This window comes from Notothenia rossii, assembly GCF_949606895.1.
Source record: "Notothenia rossii genome assembly, contig: scaffold_61, whole genome shotgun sequence".
Classification (NCBI taxonomy): Eukaryota; Metazoa; Chordata; class Actinopteri; order Perciformes; family Nototheniidae; genus Notothenia; species Notothenia rossii.
This window is the reverse complement of record NW_027639460.1, coordinates 129,774-146,301: the sequence shown is the minus strand read 5'-3', so window position 1 is coordinate 146,301 and position 16,528 is coordinate 129,774. Positions and strand designations below refer to the sequence as shown.

The following is a 16,528-nucleotide window of genomic DNA, read 5'->3' as shown; positions in this document are numbered from 1 at the left end:
GGCGCCGTCTCCTCGAGTCGTCACCATGTCGTCTGACAGCGATAAGGAGGAGGAAGAGGAGGATGAGGAAGAGCGTGGCGTTCCTTATAAAGTCACAGCAGGGTGCCTGGAGGAAGAGGAGGAGACAGGTGTGTGTACATGCTAACACAAGATAGCATCTCCAAAACATAATATGGATTATAAACCTTAAATACAATTAAATGTGTTAACAACCAAAAGTGTATTAATAAAAAATATCTAAAGAATACAAATAAATGCATCTGTTTGGTGTAAGGAAGAGAACCAACACAACTGATGGAACATTAAGAGTTTTAAAGATTGTAGGAGATGAACAGGTCACAGATCAGATCAAGGTGTCGTTTGGTTTCCCTGCAGAAATGTCCGATGAGCAGTTTGAGTCCCAGCGCAGCAGAGACAGCAAGGTCAGTGCAACATTAGATTACATGTTCCCTCTTCTTCATGTCTCTTCTACATCAACATGTGTCCCCTCTTCCTCATGTCTCTTCCACATCAACATGTGTCCCCTCTTCTTCATATCTCTTCTTCATCAACATGTGTCCCCTCTTCTTCATATCTCTTCTTCATCAACATGTGTCCCCTCTTCCTCATGTCTCTTCTACATCAACATGTGTCCCCTCTTCTTCATATCTCTTCTTCATCAACATGTGTCCCCTCTTCTTCATGTCTCTTCTACATCAACATGTGTCCCCTCTTCTTCATGTCTCTTCTACATCAACATGTGTCCCCTCTTCTTCATGTCTCTTCTACATCAACATGTGTCCCCTCTTCTTCATATCTCTTCTACATCAACATGTGTCCCCTCTTCTTCATGTCTCTTCTACATCAACATGTGTCCCCTCTTCTTCATGTCTCTTCTTCATCAACATGTGTCCCCTCTTCTTCATGTCTCTTCTACATCAACATGTGTCCCCCTCTTCTTCATGTCTCTTCTACATCAACATGTGTCTCCTCTTCTCCATGTCTCTTCTACATCAACATGTGTCCCCTCTTCTCCATGTCTCTTCTACATCAACATGTGTCCCCTCTTCTTCATGTCTCTTCTACATCAACATGTGTCCCCTCTTCTTCATGTCTCTTCTACATCAACATGTGTCCCCTCTTCTTCATGTCTCTTCTACATCAACATGTGTCCCCTCTTCTCCATGTCTCTTCTACATCAACATGTGTCCCCTCTTCTCCATGTCTCTTCTACATCAACATGTGTCCCCTCTTCTTCATGTCTCTTCTACATCAACATGTGTCCCCTTTTCTTCATGTCTCTTCTACATCAACATGTGTCCCCTCTTCTTCATGTCTCTTCTACATCAACATGTGTCCCCTTTTCTTCATGACTCTTCTACATCAACATGTGTCCCCTCTTCTCCATGTCTCTTCTACATCAACATGTGTCCCCTCTTCTTCATGTCTCTTCTACATCAACATGTGTCCCCTCTTCTTCATGTCTCTTCTACATCAACATGTGTCCCCTCTTCTCCATGTCTCTTCTACATCAACATGTGTCCCCTCTTCTTCATGTCTCTTCTACATCAACATGTGTCCCCTCTTCTCCATGTCTCTTCTACATCAACATGTGTCCCCTCTTCTTCATGTCTCTTTTACATCAACATGTGTCCCCTCTGCTCCATGTCTCTTCTACATCAACATGTGTCCCCTCTTCTTCATGTCTCTTTTACATCAACATGTGTCCCCTCTGCTCCATGTCTCTTCTACATCTACATGTGTCCCCCCTTCTCCATGTCTCTTCTACATCAACATGTGTCCCCTCTTCTCCATGTCTCTTCTACATCAACATGTGTCCCCTCTTCTTCATGTCTCTTCTACATCTACATGTGTCCCCCCTTCTCCATGTCTCTTCTACATCAACATGTGTCCCCCCTTCTCCATGTCTCTTCTACATCTACATGTGTCCCCCCTTCTCCATGTCTCTTCTACATCAACATGTGTCCCCCCTTCTTCATGTCTCTTCTACATCAACATGTGTCCCCTCTGCTCCATGTCTCTTCTACATCTACATGTGTCCCCCCTTCTCCATGTCTCTTCTACATCAACATGTGTCCCCTCTTCTCCATGTCTCTTCTACATCCACATGTGTCCCCTCTTCTTCATGTCTCTTCTACATCAACATGTGTCCCCTCTTCTCCATGTCTCTTCTACATCAACATGTGTCCCCTCTTCTCCATGTCTCTTCTACATCCACATGTGTCCCCTCTTCTTCATGTCTCTTCTCCATCCACATGTGTCCCCTCTTCTTCATGTCTCTTCTACATCAACATGTGTCCCCTCTGCTCCATGTCTCTTCTACATCTACATGTGTCCCCCCTTCTCCATGTCTCTTCTACATCAACATGTGTCCCCTCTTCTCCATGTCTCTTCTACATCCACATGTGTCCCCTCTTCTTCATGTCTCTTCTACATCAACATGTGTCCCCTCTTCTCCATGTCTCTTCTACATCAACATGTGTCCCCTCTTCTCCATGTCTCTTCTCCATCCACATGTGTCCCCTCTTCTTCATGTCTCTTCTCCATCCACATGTGTCCCCTCTTCTTCATGTCTCTTCTACATCAACATGTGTCCCCTCTTCTTCATGTCTCTTCTACATCAACATGTGTCCCCTCTTCTTCATGTCTCTTCTACATCAACATGTGTCCCCTCTTCTTCATGTCTCTTCTACATCAACATGTGTCCCCTCTTCTTCATGTCTCTTCTACATCAACATGTGTCCCCTCTTCTTCATGTCTCTTCTACATCAACATGTGTCCCCTCTTCTCCATGTCTCTTCTACATCAACATGTGTCCCCTCTTCTTCATGTCTCCTCTACATCAACATGTGTCCCCTCTTCTTCATGTCTCTTCTACATCAACATGTGTCCCCTCTTCTTCATGTCTCTTCTTCATCAACATGTGTCCCCTCTTCTTCATCAACATGTGTCCCCTCTGTGGAAAGAGACTCTGAAAGTTTCAGGAACAAAGATTCTCTCTCTTTTTGATCCATTTTTTAAAAAACCTGTCTGAAAATGAGCTGATCAGATTTTGGCCACTTTATGATGTCATGATGTTTTGTCTTGTGTAGCCATTAGCCAATCAGCAACCAAGGTAACCCCCCCCCCCCCCCTTATCACCTGAATCTCCTCCTAGAGCACCATTGAGTTCTTTGTAACCAAATGTCTCTCAGAGGGGCGTGGGGAGGGGCTCCTTATTTTCATCTGAAGTAACAGACAGAGAATCAGCACTTTGGAAACAGGGCTGAAACAGAGGGGATTATGGGTAATGCTGCAATGATCTGTTTGGTGTTTCAGCCAATCAGAGACAGGCTCTGTATATATCTGAGACCTGTGATATATTGTTGAAAAACACTTTAATAGGAGACCTTTAAGGTCACAGCATTGTTTCAGTAGAAATGTCCCTCAGTGTTCTCTGTATTTGGGGTTCTTCAGGAGGATTGTGGGAGTCGCCTCCCTCGCCGGCGCTGGTCCCGCAGGACGGTGGGAGACGGGGTCCTGATGGTGAAGTCCATGCTGGACCTGAGGCTGCTGGACTCGTTCTGCCCCGAGAAACAGGAGCAGGAGGAGGTGAGGAGGGCACTCACACAAACATGCTATCACAAATAAAACCCGATTAAAGGAATACTCACCCTGTGTTACACCACGAAAACGTTGTTGTTTTTCACATGCCTCTACTTAAAGCTTATAAAGTCAAACAAGCTGCTTATCCGTATACATAACTTTAGTTTTAGGGCAAAGTATTCCTTTATGTAAACACCACATTTTGGGATGAAATAAGAGTGAACCCGACCGTTTGTCTGTGTAACTCAGGGGAAGACGCGCCCTCTGGATGTTAGCCCCTCCCCCTGCACTAAGAGGTTGAGCCCAGGTGTGGAGGCGGGGCTTCACAGGACCAATCAGGAGCTGGGGAGCACCGTCAGTCTGCAGGTCCCGTCTGCATGGGTGAGAACAGGCAATATCTAACTTTAAGATTTACTTAGAAGCTTTTTCTGGGGCTAGTCACATAACAACGGGAAGAAGGGCCTTATTGTGACATCTTGTTTCATCAGTTACTTCATCACTTCTTTTTTTTTGCATTATTATTTAAATGTGTATTCTATTTGATCTTTATGTTTACATTGTGTGAATCCTGTTTTTCACTCTGACCCTGTTGCTGCTATAAACGCCTGAATTTACCCAAGGGGATAAATAAAGTTCCATCTTATCTTAAAACATTTGATTACAAGTATCTCCGCTGCACGCTCAGATTAATGACCTCCTGTGTGATTCTGTCTGTGAAGGCTGAGGGCAGCCAGGCAAGGACCAATCAGAGGCCAGACTTTATCCAGCTGTCCAATCAGAGCCCAGACATGGAGGCTGTGGTTCTGTATCCCGACCAATGGGAGGACAGAGAGAGCCTGGCAGGAAGGTAGGAATGTTTCCTGATTTCATCCTCAGCACACTCTTACAAATCACATACTTTGTACTTTTAGTATCTACTGCAGCTGCCCTTATAAAGTAGATACTGTTGCATGCTGGGAACTCATTGCTCATAGTAACCCTGTTCGAAAGATTGTTAGTCTGAACAAGCCAAACATGCATGCTGACTTGCTTGCACGTGCAAAAAGGTGACAGGATACAGTTGGACATCCTGGTATTTTTAGCATACTACATTTGAAATTGTGTGTATTGGGAAAAAATATATATAATTTTCAGACGTGTTAAAAGTTTTGTAGAATGAGTATCGGAACGTACACATTAAAGGTCACCTATTATGCAAAATCCTCTTCTCCATGTCTCTTCTACATCGACATGTGTCCCCTCTTCTCCATGTCTCTTCTACATCGACATGTGTCCCCTCTTCTCCATGTCTCTTCTACATCAACATGTGTCCCCTCTTCTCCATGTCTCTTCTACATCAACATGTGTCCCCTCTTCTCCATGTCTCTTCTACATCAGCATGTGTCCCCTCTTCTTCATGTCTCTTCTACATCAACATGTGTCCCCTCTTCTTCATGTCTCTTCTACATCAACATGTGTCCCCTCTTCTTCATGTCTTCTCTACATCACCATGTGTCCCCTCTTCTTCATGTCTCTTCTACATCAACATGTGTCCCCTCTTCTTCATGTCTTCTCTACATCACCATGTGTCCCCTCTTCTTCATGTCTCTTCTACATCAACATGTGTCCCCTCTGTGGAAAGAGACTCTGAAAGTTTCAGGAACAAAGATTCTCTCTCTTTTTGTCCTGATCCATTTCTATAAAAACGAGCTGATCAGATTTTGGCCACTTTATGATGTCATAACGATGTTTTGTCTTGTGTAACCATTAGCCAGTCAGCAACCAAGGTAAACCGCCCCCCCCCACCCCCCCCCCCCCCCCCACCTTATCACCTGAATCTCCTCCTAGAGCACCATTGAGTTCTTTGTCACCAAATGTCTCTCAGAGGGGCGTGGGGAGGGGCTCCTTATTTTCATCTAAAGTAACAGACAGAGAATCAGCACTTTGGAAACAGGGCTGAAACAGAGGGGATTATGGGTAATGCTGCAATGATCTGTTTGGTGTTTCAACCAATCAGAGACAGGTTCTGTATATATCTGAGACCTGTGATATATTGATGAAAAACAGTTTAATATGGGACCTTTAAAGTAAGCCCCGCCTCTTCCTGTCAGTGAGTTCCAGGTGAAGGAGGCGTGTCCTGCAGGTGAACGTCAGGACAAACCCAGTCCAGACAGCGGCTGCTCGTTGGGATTCAGCTCCAGACTGTCCAGTCCTTTGAGACCGGCAGGAGACGGTGAGACAGAGAGACACAGAAACAAATCTTTAAATATGGCTAACAATGGTTTCCTCTTGGCTGAGGTAGGAACGTTGATGTTTTGCTAACAGTGCACTGAAAACAGATTTAGCGAAAAAATATATGATCAGTGCTCTACATTGATTTAAGCTTTGACTGCTGCTCTTTTAATAAGTGCATCTTAGGTCAGGATCTGCTGGTGAATGTGTTTATCAACTCCTAATAACCGCGTAATAATTTAATAAATTTGTATTATCATACATTTGACCTCCTTGTGTCTCTTAACCTGATCAAATGTAATATTTAGCTGCATGTACCTTTTAAAGTTCTTAACAAACAATCTGAGGGGAACTTCTTGTGGTTTGTTTTGAACTTGTGATGTGTCATTTTGTAAAGCACTTTGAGCTGCATGTGTTGTATGAAAAATGCTGTATAAATAAAGCTTTATTATTATAATGGTAGTGGATGGCAACAAGCATTACTTTTCTTTAAATACCATTAAATCCTAAATCCATTTGGATGGAAACCTGGCCATAGACAGACAGATTCAGAAACACAGACATACGTACAAAGATACGATACAGACATTTCCTTTTTCTGTCACTTACCTGATGTAATCGTTCTCATTCTGTCTTTTTCCTTCGTGTCCTCTCTCAGATTCCGAGCCCACGGAGCCCCTCAGTATGGATGGAAACTCCTCTGAGATGGAGATGGATGAGGATGAAGAGGAGGGAGGAAGAAGAAGAGGAGAAGAACAGGTCAAGGCCTCTCAGGTCGTCCCTCAGACTCCAGACCAGGAAACTTTCCTGAAGGAAAACTTTGGGACACTGGCCGACCTCTCCGGCTTAGGTAAATCAGGACACAACTCCACGAACAACACAAAACATGAACCCTGTCAACCCTGTTAGACTTGAACTTGTAATGGTCTCGAAGGACTTCAGACCTGGACTTGTGGTTGTCTTGAAGATTTTAGACTTGGACTTTATTGAATATTGACATAATTGTTTAGAAGGACTTTGGACTTGAGTTTTTAGTTGTCTTGAAGGGACTTTAGACTTGTAATTGTCTCAAAGGACTTTAGTCTTGAACTTCTGATTGTGTTGAAGGACTCACAGTAAGGCGGTGTTTACACGAGAACGAAACTGGCTGTATCCGCTACTTTTCTCTCGCGTATAGCCCGTTCGTTCACACGAGGCCGTAACGGAAACGCGGAAACGGACCCCGCAAACGATAACGGGTCCCAAGGTGGATAGATCTGCAACCGGAACACTCAGGGGGGCCAAACGGCTCAGTGTGTACGTCCTATACGATCATTTCCTGATAACGATGAAGCCATAGCCCCGCCTCTCCCCACCTCTGCTGCTACAGATGTTAGTGCAAAATATACAGCTCCTCTACCACAACCATCAGCAACAAGTGGAACTACATGAACTACATGTTGCTAAATCCACAGCGGGACATAAACAGAAGGGCAACCATGGCAACCATGCTCGGGGGTCTTCTTCGCTGTTTTTGGTGTATTTTGTGGCGAAAGTACAGCGCCACTTACAGGCCCGGCATATGTACTACATCGTTTCCAGTGGTGTCGTGTGAACGGACACGTTAAATGAGCCGAAGGAGTGTGAACGGAAGACTTTTTTCGAATTTGGTGCGTAGATGCAAACGTTACTGTGTAAATGGGGTCTTAGACTCAGACTTGTATTTATAATTGTTTTGGCCCTTAAGACTTGTGTTGAAGACTTTCCTTTGACTCGACATGTGGTGAACTTTGATCGTTGTAGTCCTGACAGAGCTGAACTTCAACGGACAGGAAGCCAAGATTGTGATGTTTTCTGGTGTCTTAAAACAGACGGATAAAAGGATATTTGGTGGATTCAAACATGTTAACTGTGTTTTCCGTAGGGAGTCCCAGCAGGGCGTCTCACAGCTCCAGTGAGAGCCTCAGCATCTCCTCCAGGTTCCTCTCCCAGAATCCAGCTGGAAGGTAAAGCTGAAAGACGGTTGATCAAAACAACATCTGGTTCTTCGTCTGGTTTGTGTTTCTGATGAAAAGTCTTTTGTCTCCCTCTCAGTCGGACTGTGCTTCCTCTCCCAAATCGAGGAGGAGGATCGGAGGCGAAAGCCCGTCCTCTGGTCTCAGAAGTCCGACCTTTAATGGAGGAGAACCGGACCCAGGACAGGAAGTTATCATGGAACCAGGAACAGAACCAGAACCACAATCAGGACCACAACTCTTCAACTAAGGACCAGAAACAGAACCACAATCAAGACCAAAACTTTTCAACTAAGGACCAGAAACAGAACCTCAATCAAGACCAAACGCAGGACCACATCCAGCCGGGTAAAGATCAGCTCCAGAACCGGGTCGAGCAGGAGATCTCTTCGAACCACAGACCCTCACCACAGAAGAAGAAGGTCCAGACCTCGGGGGAGTGCCGGAGGAACCTCGGCCCGACAGCCAGAGCTTCCCTCTCACATCTGAACTCTTCATCTGGACTCAGGAAGGCTCAGTCGGTCCAGAGTCTGCTCACCGACACAGGTACTCTACAAAAACTCAAAATCTTGCCGAGTATATTTCTCTAACATCTAGTCAGAATACGTCTCTAACCCTGATATAAGACACAATAACTTCAGAAGTAACACTGCAGTGAGATATCAGCTCTTTGCAGCGGCAACTTTTGTGTTCAGGGAGGTGATGTGACTGCTTGCTTCAATGGAGTCTGGTAGCTTTGAAAAGAGCATAGATGAGAGATTCATTCCCCCTTTGGAAAGAACTGTCTTACAGCGACAGGGAAAATATTCTTAATATTTCATACAATTTAAAAGTAACTAAAATAAATGTTGTGGCTTTAGCCAGCCGGTTCCGACCTTAAAGATCCCTTATTATAATGTTTTTCATCAATATATCACAGGTCTCGGATATATACAGAGCCTGTCTCTGATTGGCTGAAACACCAAACAGATCATTGCAGCATTACCCATAATCCCCTCTGTTTCAGCCCTGTTTCCAAAGTGCTGATTCTCTGTCTGTTACTTTAGATGAAAGTAAGGAGCCACTCCCCACGCCCCTCTGAGAGGGATTTGGTTACAAAGAACTCAATGGCCGCGTTCACACCGCAGTACTTTTCCCACTTTAGTTCCGAAATGTCGCGTTCGTTATGACATCATAAAGTGGCCAAAATCTGATCAGCTCATTTTCAGACAGGTTTTTATAGAAATGGATCAAAAAGAGAGAGAATCTTTTTTCCTGAAACTTTCAGAGTCTCTTTCCACAGAGGGGACACATGTTGATGTAGAAGAGACATGGAGAAGAGGGGACACATGTTGATGTAGAAGAGACATGAAGAAGAGGGGACACATGTTGATGTAGAAGAGACATGGAGAAGAGGGGACACATGTTGATGTAGAAGAGACATGAAGAAGAGGGGACACATGTTGATGTAGAAGAGACATGAAGAAGAGGGGACACATGTTGATGTAGAAGAGACATGAAGAAGAGGGGACACATGTTGATGTAGAAGAGACATGAAAAAGAGGGGACACATGTTGATGTAGAAGAGACATGAAGAAGAGGGGACACATGTTGATGTAGAAGAGACATGGAGAAGAGGGGACACATGTTGATGTAGAAGAGACATGAAGAAGAGGGGACACATGTTGATGTAGAAGAGACATGAAGAAGAGGGGACACATGTTGATGTAGAAGAGACATGAAGAAGAGGGGACACATGTTGATGTAGAAGAGACATGAAGAAGAGGGGACACATGTTGATGTAGAAGAGACATGAAGAAGAGGGGACACATGTTGATGTAGAAGAGACATGAAGAAGAGGGGACACATGTTGATGTAGAAGAGACATGAAGAAGAGGGGACACATGTTGATGTAGAAGAGACATGGAGAAGAGGGGACACATGTTGATGTAGAAGAGACATGAAGAAGAGGGGACACATGTTGATGTAGAAGAGACATGAAGAAGAGGGGACACATGTTGATGTAGAAGAGACATGAAGAAGAGGATTTTGCATAACAGGTGACCTTTAAGGATATGAATAACACTCCTTCTCCCTCTCTCTCTTCAGGTGACTCCCCCCTCTCCCCCTGCAGAGACCTCCCCCCTCTGAAGCTCCTCCCCCTCCAGCGTCCCACCACCCTCCCTTCCTCCCCCAGACGTCCTCCATCTTTACCCTCCACCCTCCAGAGACCCAACCCCACCTCCCCTAAATCCCCCAAATCCCCTCATCAGGAACACGCCCCCACCTCCTTCTCCTCCTTCACTCCTTCTCCTTCTCCCTTTCCTTCTGCCTTCGCCACCCCGAGGAAATCTTCATCCCCCGCCCCCTCCTCCTCTTCCTCCTCCTCTGCGTTGACGTCTCGCTCTTACATGAGTCCGACCACCAGCTCCATGGCGAAAATGTCTCGATCCATTTCCATCGGCGATGGCCTCAACGTCCCAGAAAATGGCGATGAAGATCCCTCAGTAACTTCCTCTTCTTCCTCTTCTCAAATCAAAGACACTCCTCCTCCTCCTCTTCCTCCTCCTCTTCTTGTTGCCGTGGTTTCCTCAAACGCAGCTTTGGCCACGCCTCCTCACACCGCCGTCGTTCCCGTCGTCGCCTCCTCGTCTCTGGGTAACCAAATGAAAATCAAATCAAACTTTATTTGTATAACCCAATATCACAAAACATACCATTTGTCTCAGTGGGATTTACAGATTAAAAACAAACAACAACAACAACAACAACAACAAAATTGTATATGATGGAGTTACAGAAAAATGAGAAGAAAAGATAGTGTGTGGAATACAAATAGATACAAAATAAAATAAGATTCAACAAAAGACAATAAAAATACATAAAACATTCAAAAATATTACCATTAAAATAAAATGAATACCATAAAACTGAAGGCTTTGTTAAAAACGTAGCTGTGGCAATTCCAGTCATCTCATGTGATCGTGCCCAAGGGCTGCTCAATTAATCGTATTTTAATCCCAATTACGATTTTGGCTTGCAACGATTATGAAAAAAACATAATCGAAATAAAACGATTATTTATTTTTATTTTTTAAACTATTTTTGTATTGGTTTTTCAGTTGAAATATACCTAAAGTTCAGGGTAATCAACTGTTTTTTCAATAAATGAATGTTTTCAAAGTAAATGGATAATCATTTTTAATAGTCGTGATATCAATTATCATGATTTTTGCCATAATCGAGCAGCCCTATCGTGCCCTCAAATTATATATTTTTGGGAGTCAATGCAAACTGAGATCAGAAAAGTGTTTGGCATAGATTTACTTTTTAACTTATGTAACTGTGTCCTCGGATCAGATTCAAATCACGAACGTAGGCATATTATTGGTATTGCTCTGAATGCAGCACGACTCACAATCCTCCAGAAATGGTTGGATGAAGATCCTCCTAATCTTTTGTTATGCTTTCAAAAACTGATCTGCCATTGGAGCGGCTGTCACACAGCGGCAAGGAACTCTTGATGAGTTTGTTAGAGACTAGTGTCCAATTGCACCGAACATGAAGGAAGAATGGTCAAGGGTTCTAACTGTGGGCTTAAATATAACATGATAAACTCACACATGAGTACTAGGTTGCTACTGTTGCTGTTTGTGTCATTGGTTGATGTTATTGTTTTGTGGGTTCTGTTATGTTTAGTTCGGTTGTCCCTAAGGTTTTTTTGTGTTGTATGTATTAGGGATGGGAACGTTTAATCGAATATTCGAAATTATTCAGGTATTCGAATATGAGAATATGAGTTATGAATATATATATATATTTTTTTTTGGGAGGGGTACCTAAGTTGATTACATATTATCAAATGGAATAATTCAATGTATAAGACAGTGCCATAGCTAAGTGTTAGGTCTAAAGGTGTGTTTTGCTCCGCTCACCGGTCCCTCACAGCGGGCAGAGCTGCAGGTGCTGATCTCTCTCTCTCTCGCGTCCGGTTATACTTCACTCACGTTTATGTCCAAATCCATCAGATCTAGCTAGTTCTAGCTAATGCTATGGCTGCTGCCCCTCCCTACACGCAGATCACGCAGACTCAAACCTCATCTTATGCCCAGATTCCAGCTGAGAGGGTCTTCTCTACAGCTGGCCTGATTGTGAATCGCACCCACCTATCCCCTGAGGAGACATGCTCATATTCTTAAAGAAGAATGAGTATTGAATAGCTGCATTCTGTGATAGGCCCTGTTACAGGTTGTTGATCTCTGTTGTCACGGGTTACGTTACCCTAACCCGTTATGTTGTTCTTGTATGATCCCTCTCAAAGCTGTAGCCCTATAGCTGTCAACTGTTCAAACTGTGATCACCAGTTCAACACATTTGACAAATTCGACTTGGTTTCTATACTTATTTGTAGTTATTTATTTTTCAAAATTAATTATTTAATTATTTCTTTTTGTAAAAAGATTTCCCAATTGTTTTGTTTTTTTTATAGGATATGTACATTTTTTTTTGGGGGGGTTGAATATTCGAATATACATTTGCTTTCAAATTCCCATCCCTAGTATGTATACAAATATTGAAAGAGAAAAATGTAGGTTTTCAACGCACTCCTTAAAGTTGGTATAGGCCTACTCTCTTTCTCTCTGACTAACACAGGAGCCCCTCCTCCCTCTCGGGGTCTCCAGGCCCGAGTCCCAGGAGGCAGCAGACCCTTACCGGACAAGCCTTCGCTGGCCATCTTATCTTCCTCCTCGTCTTCTTCCTCATCTTCCTCGTCGCGGCCTCCTCCCGTCTCCGTCTCCCCGCTGACTCCTCTCCCTTCGACACAGCAGGAGGCGGAGCTTCAGACTCCAGGAAGTAGCAGCGTGGAGCCGAGAGATGACGAAGGTTTGGACTCTCATCATCTTCCTCCTTTAACTCCCCTTCCTCATCCTCCTTTAACTCCTCACCATCATCCTCCTCATCATCTTCCTCCTCATCATCCTCCTCCTTTCATCCTACGTCTGAGCTCCACCCCTCACCTTCATCCTCCTCTTCATCACTCTTCCTCTCGTTCTGTACGGACGGGTGAGACGTGTCCACTTTTTCTTCCACTGCATTTCACTTTTCTTTTTCACTCCCTCTATACATATTTAACCTTCAAGCGCATCTACTTCCCTGTTTTCAGATCAGCCAATCAGTGTGGAGACCTGCAGAGCTCTGACCAATGAGCTGCAGAGCTGCTTCAAGAGAGCCACACACCTGTACAGGAAGGTGAGTCTGTCATTCAAGCTGTTTTTCAGAGTCAAAGTTTACTTTCAGCTGAGGGAAGGCTGTTTTCAAACTCAAGTTAGTGTCACCATGTTTGCTCTACAGCAGCAGTTCCCACCCTGGGAACCGCTGCTGTAGAGCCCTTGGGGGGGCGCCAAAGATTGCAGGGGGGGCGCCAGGCCTCAGATTATTTGAGGCCAAATATCATATTCAGACTTTTTCTTTTTTTTACATTTTTTTTTTTACATATAATTGTAAAGCAATAAATGATTGTCACTAAAAGCCTTGTCTCTACATTACAATAACATATACAAAATAATTGATTAATTAATTTGAGTAAAAATGCAAGTTAGTAGCTATTAAAGGCATAAAAAGACAGAAATGTATAATTCTTTCTTTAATAGAAATGTTTCTTCTGCCTGTAAAGTGTTCAAATTAGGCTTTTCTGGATAAGCGCATTTTTAAAACATACTCATCGTCCATGCCGGTTTCAGATTATTTGTCACATTTGCTCCGATCAGATCGGTCTCCTCCATTTTGTAGATTATTTACGACTTTTGAATCCACGCAACTTCCAACAGGAGTCATTTGGGGGGGCTCTTGGGAAAAAAGGTTGGGAACCCCTGGTCTATAGGATTTGCCCGATGGAAAATAAAGCTTTGACTGTCTGTACTATTTTATGATGTAATTACCCTAAATAAAAAAATCAATAAAGGAAAGAATAATCCTCAAACAAAACCCTGGATTCTAATAAAGTTATTAATTGGGTTAAATTAGTTTTATCTTAATTAAATCAACATTCTTCAACGACCTGCAACTCCACATTTTTTTTCCGATGACTAAAAAAAACCAATCCTACTCGATTTTAGTTTTGCAAATATTATTATGTTCACTCTTGATGCTCACCTCTCTCTCTCTCTCTCTCTCTCTCTCTCTCTCTCCTCCAGGTGAGAGGCTCCTCCTGCGATGGCCCCGCCCCCCACCAGCAGCAGATGGCCGTCGTCCTATCAGAAGCCTTCCAGACCATGAGGGCGGAGCTTGACTGTCTGCCGCTCGCCGCCCTAGCAGTAGAGGGGGGGTTGGGGGGCGTCGGGGGGGAGAAGATGGCCGCTCTGCTGGAGGAATATTCTCTTCTGCTGCTGCAGGCCGTGAACAGGAGGATCAACAACTGAACACTACTCTTCATCACCTACTCTTCATCATCTTCACACTCTTCTTCCTAATACTTGTTCCCCTTTTTCTTCCATCTTTCTTTCCCTATTTTCTGCTTCCTCTCTTCCTCTCTGGGTGCGTCTCATTTTTCATTTCCTCGCTCCTCGGGCTCGGTATCACCGGAAGTTGATTAGTCTGCGCCGTCTTTAGTAGCGTCCCAGTGGCATTATTTGTGCCGGAGGACCGAGGAGTGATAACGGAGGAACTACCAGACCGTCCTCTGGTGAAATCCTCAGACACTCGTCCCGCCCCCTTACTGTGTATCGCTCACTGATTGGACGATGCAGCGCATGCACTGAGCTGGCTGCTGTCAGAGGAACAGCTGTGCGGCGTCATCACAAACGGACGTCGCTTCACGTGACGCTCCGGAGGAAAGGACGTCCCATTGCTCTTCAAACTCATTTCCCTGCTTCTCGTGGTTTCCTTGCGTCCCTCCATGCTTCCTTGGTGGGAGGGACTAGTCGCAGGGAAACGACGCAAGTGAGGGACGCAAGGAATCTATTTAACCGAAGTGAGATGCACCTTCTGTCTCCTACTTCTCTTCCCTTAGTCTTCCTCCTCCTTTACCCCCTACTTCCTCTTCCTCCTTATCCTCACAGATGAATGATCTGAAGCCATTTTGCTTTTCGCTCAACTTGTATTCCTTATATTATTATTCCTTTGCCTCTTCTTTATTTATTCATTTCTGTAACAGGGACAGTGCACATTAATCAAATGTTAGCCAAGAGTCTATTTTCCATCTGTAGTCCTTGGACAGATTTTGTAAGTCAACCGAAAGACACATTTCATTTTAAACAAGTAAATACAATCAAATAAAAACATGCAACATACAGTGCTGGAAATCTACTGAAAACATAACAGAACAACTTCTCCATCGATTCTTCCTCACTTTACAATTTCCTCTCCTGGTCTTTCTCTCTGCTCTTCCTCTTCTCCTTACCTCCTCGTCGTCACAGATGAAGGATCTGAAGCCATTTTGTTTTTCGTCTGGACTTTTTATTCCTTTTTTTAAATGGTATGCAAGAATCTCTCTGGTCTTAAAGGACACGTCGAACCACTTTAAAGTTTTTTAGAAACTGACGTTTTTATCAAGTTGTTTTTTAAAGACATTTCTGCGACTGAATCGTGGACATTTATCCTTTTTCATTCCCATCGTTTGGATTATTGTTGTAGAAACATTGATGTTAGACTGTAGAGACTTTTCAAAGGAGCAAACAGCAATATGAGAGGTTTTTTATCACAGTTTGATGTACATTTTCTTTCCTGAATTCACTTGAACCTTAAACGCTGAATTCAAGTACGATTAATAGTTTGTATTTATTGTGTTGATGTTACATCTTACCTGTCAGACTGCTGAACACAGACTGGCTCTTTCCTCTTCTCACACCGACCACCATGTTTTTCCAAAATCATGGATTTTTTTTAATTGTTGTTAGAGAAACACTTTTAGGGCTTGCTGGGTTTACATTTGGGGTCAAATTGTTGTGAAACTTTTTCACTAACACACAAACAAAGGTCAAATGTTTTTTTGTCAATATGTAATAAAAGTTTGAGACTTATTAAGAGGTTTGTGCTTTTATGAAGGTTAACTTTTGTTATTACACGGCTTAGTCAAATACTTGATCCTGATTGGTCGACAGACAGGAAGTAAACAGCAGAAGAGAGAGGAAGTAAACAGCAGAAGAAGACAGACAGGAAGTAAACACCAAAGGGAACAGCAGAAGAAGACAGACAGGAAGTAAACACTAAAGGGAACAGCAGCAGAAGACAGACGGGGTGAACAGCAGAAGAAGACAGGAAGTAAACACTAAAGGGAACAGCAGAAGAAGACAGACAGGAAGTAAACACTAAAGGGAACAGCAGAAGAAGACAGACGGGGTGAACAGCAGAAGAAGACAGGAAGTAAACACTAAAGGGAACAGCAGAAGAAGACAGACAGGAAGTAAATACTAAAGGGAACAGCAGAAGAAGACAGACAGGAAGTAAACACTAAAGGGAACAGCAGCAGAAGACAGACGGGGTGAACAGCAGAAGAAGACAGGAAGTAAACACTAAAGGGAACAGCAGAAGAAGACAGACAGGAAGTAAATACTAAAGGGAACAGCAGAAGAAGACAGACAGGGGGTAAACACTAAAGGGAACAGCAGAAGATGACAGACAGGAAGTAAACACTAAAGGGAACAGCAGAAGAAGACAGACAGGAGGTAAACACTAAAGGGAATTTAAAGGTCCCATGTCATGCTTTTCCGGTTATTACCCGTTCCCTTGTGTGCTATGTAGCTTTTTCTGCATGTAAACGA

At 43.6% G+C, this 16,528-nt stretch overlaps 1 protein-coding gene across 3 annotated transcripts in view; it reads left to right on the top strand.

Annotated features, from left to right (window-relative positions):
- mapkbp1 (mitogen-activated protein kinase binding protein 1) overlaps window positions 1–15,787 on the top strand; it is a 56,652-nt gene extending 40,865 nt beyond the window's left edge. For 2 of the 3 annotated variants that reach the window (XM_079696166.1, XM_079696165.1), the window contains 13 exons: window positions 1–128; window positions 376–422; window positions 3,457–3,591; window positions 3,835–3,966; window positions 4,305–4,432; window positions 5,676–5,797; window positions 6,455–6,646; window positions 7,700–7,781; window positions 7,870–8,336; window positions 9,879–10,427; window positions 12,393–12,653; window positions 12,934–13,019; window positions 13,964–15,787. The exon at window positions 1–128 is cut by the window's left edge and continues 6 nt beyond it. In XM_079696166.1, coding sequence (XP_079552292.1) covers window positions 1–128; window positions 376–422; window positions 3,457–3,591; window positions 3,835–3,966; window positions 4,305–4,432; window positions 5,676–5,797; window positions 6,455–6,646; window positions 7,700–7,781; window positions 7,870–8,336; window positions 9,879–10,427; window positions 12,393–12,653; window positions 12,934–13,019; window positions 13,964–14,188 — 2,554 coding nt within the window. In that variant the 3' untranslated portion in view covers window positions 14,189–15,787. The remainder of the gene's footprint in view (window positions 129–375; window positions 423–3,456; window positions 3,592–3,834; window positions 3,967–4,304; window positions 4,433–5,675; window positions 5,798–6,454; window positions 6,647–7,699; window positions 7,782–7,869; window positions 8,337–9,878; window positions 10,428–12,392; window positions 12,654–12,933; window positions 13,020–13,963) is intronic. The other variant, XM_079696167.1, reaches the window with a different exon arrangement.
- The last annotated feature ends 741 nt before the right edge of the window (window positions 15,788–16,528 follow it).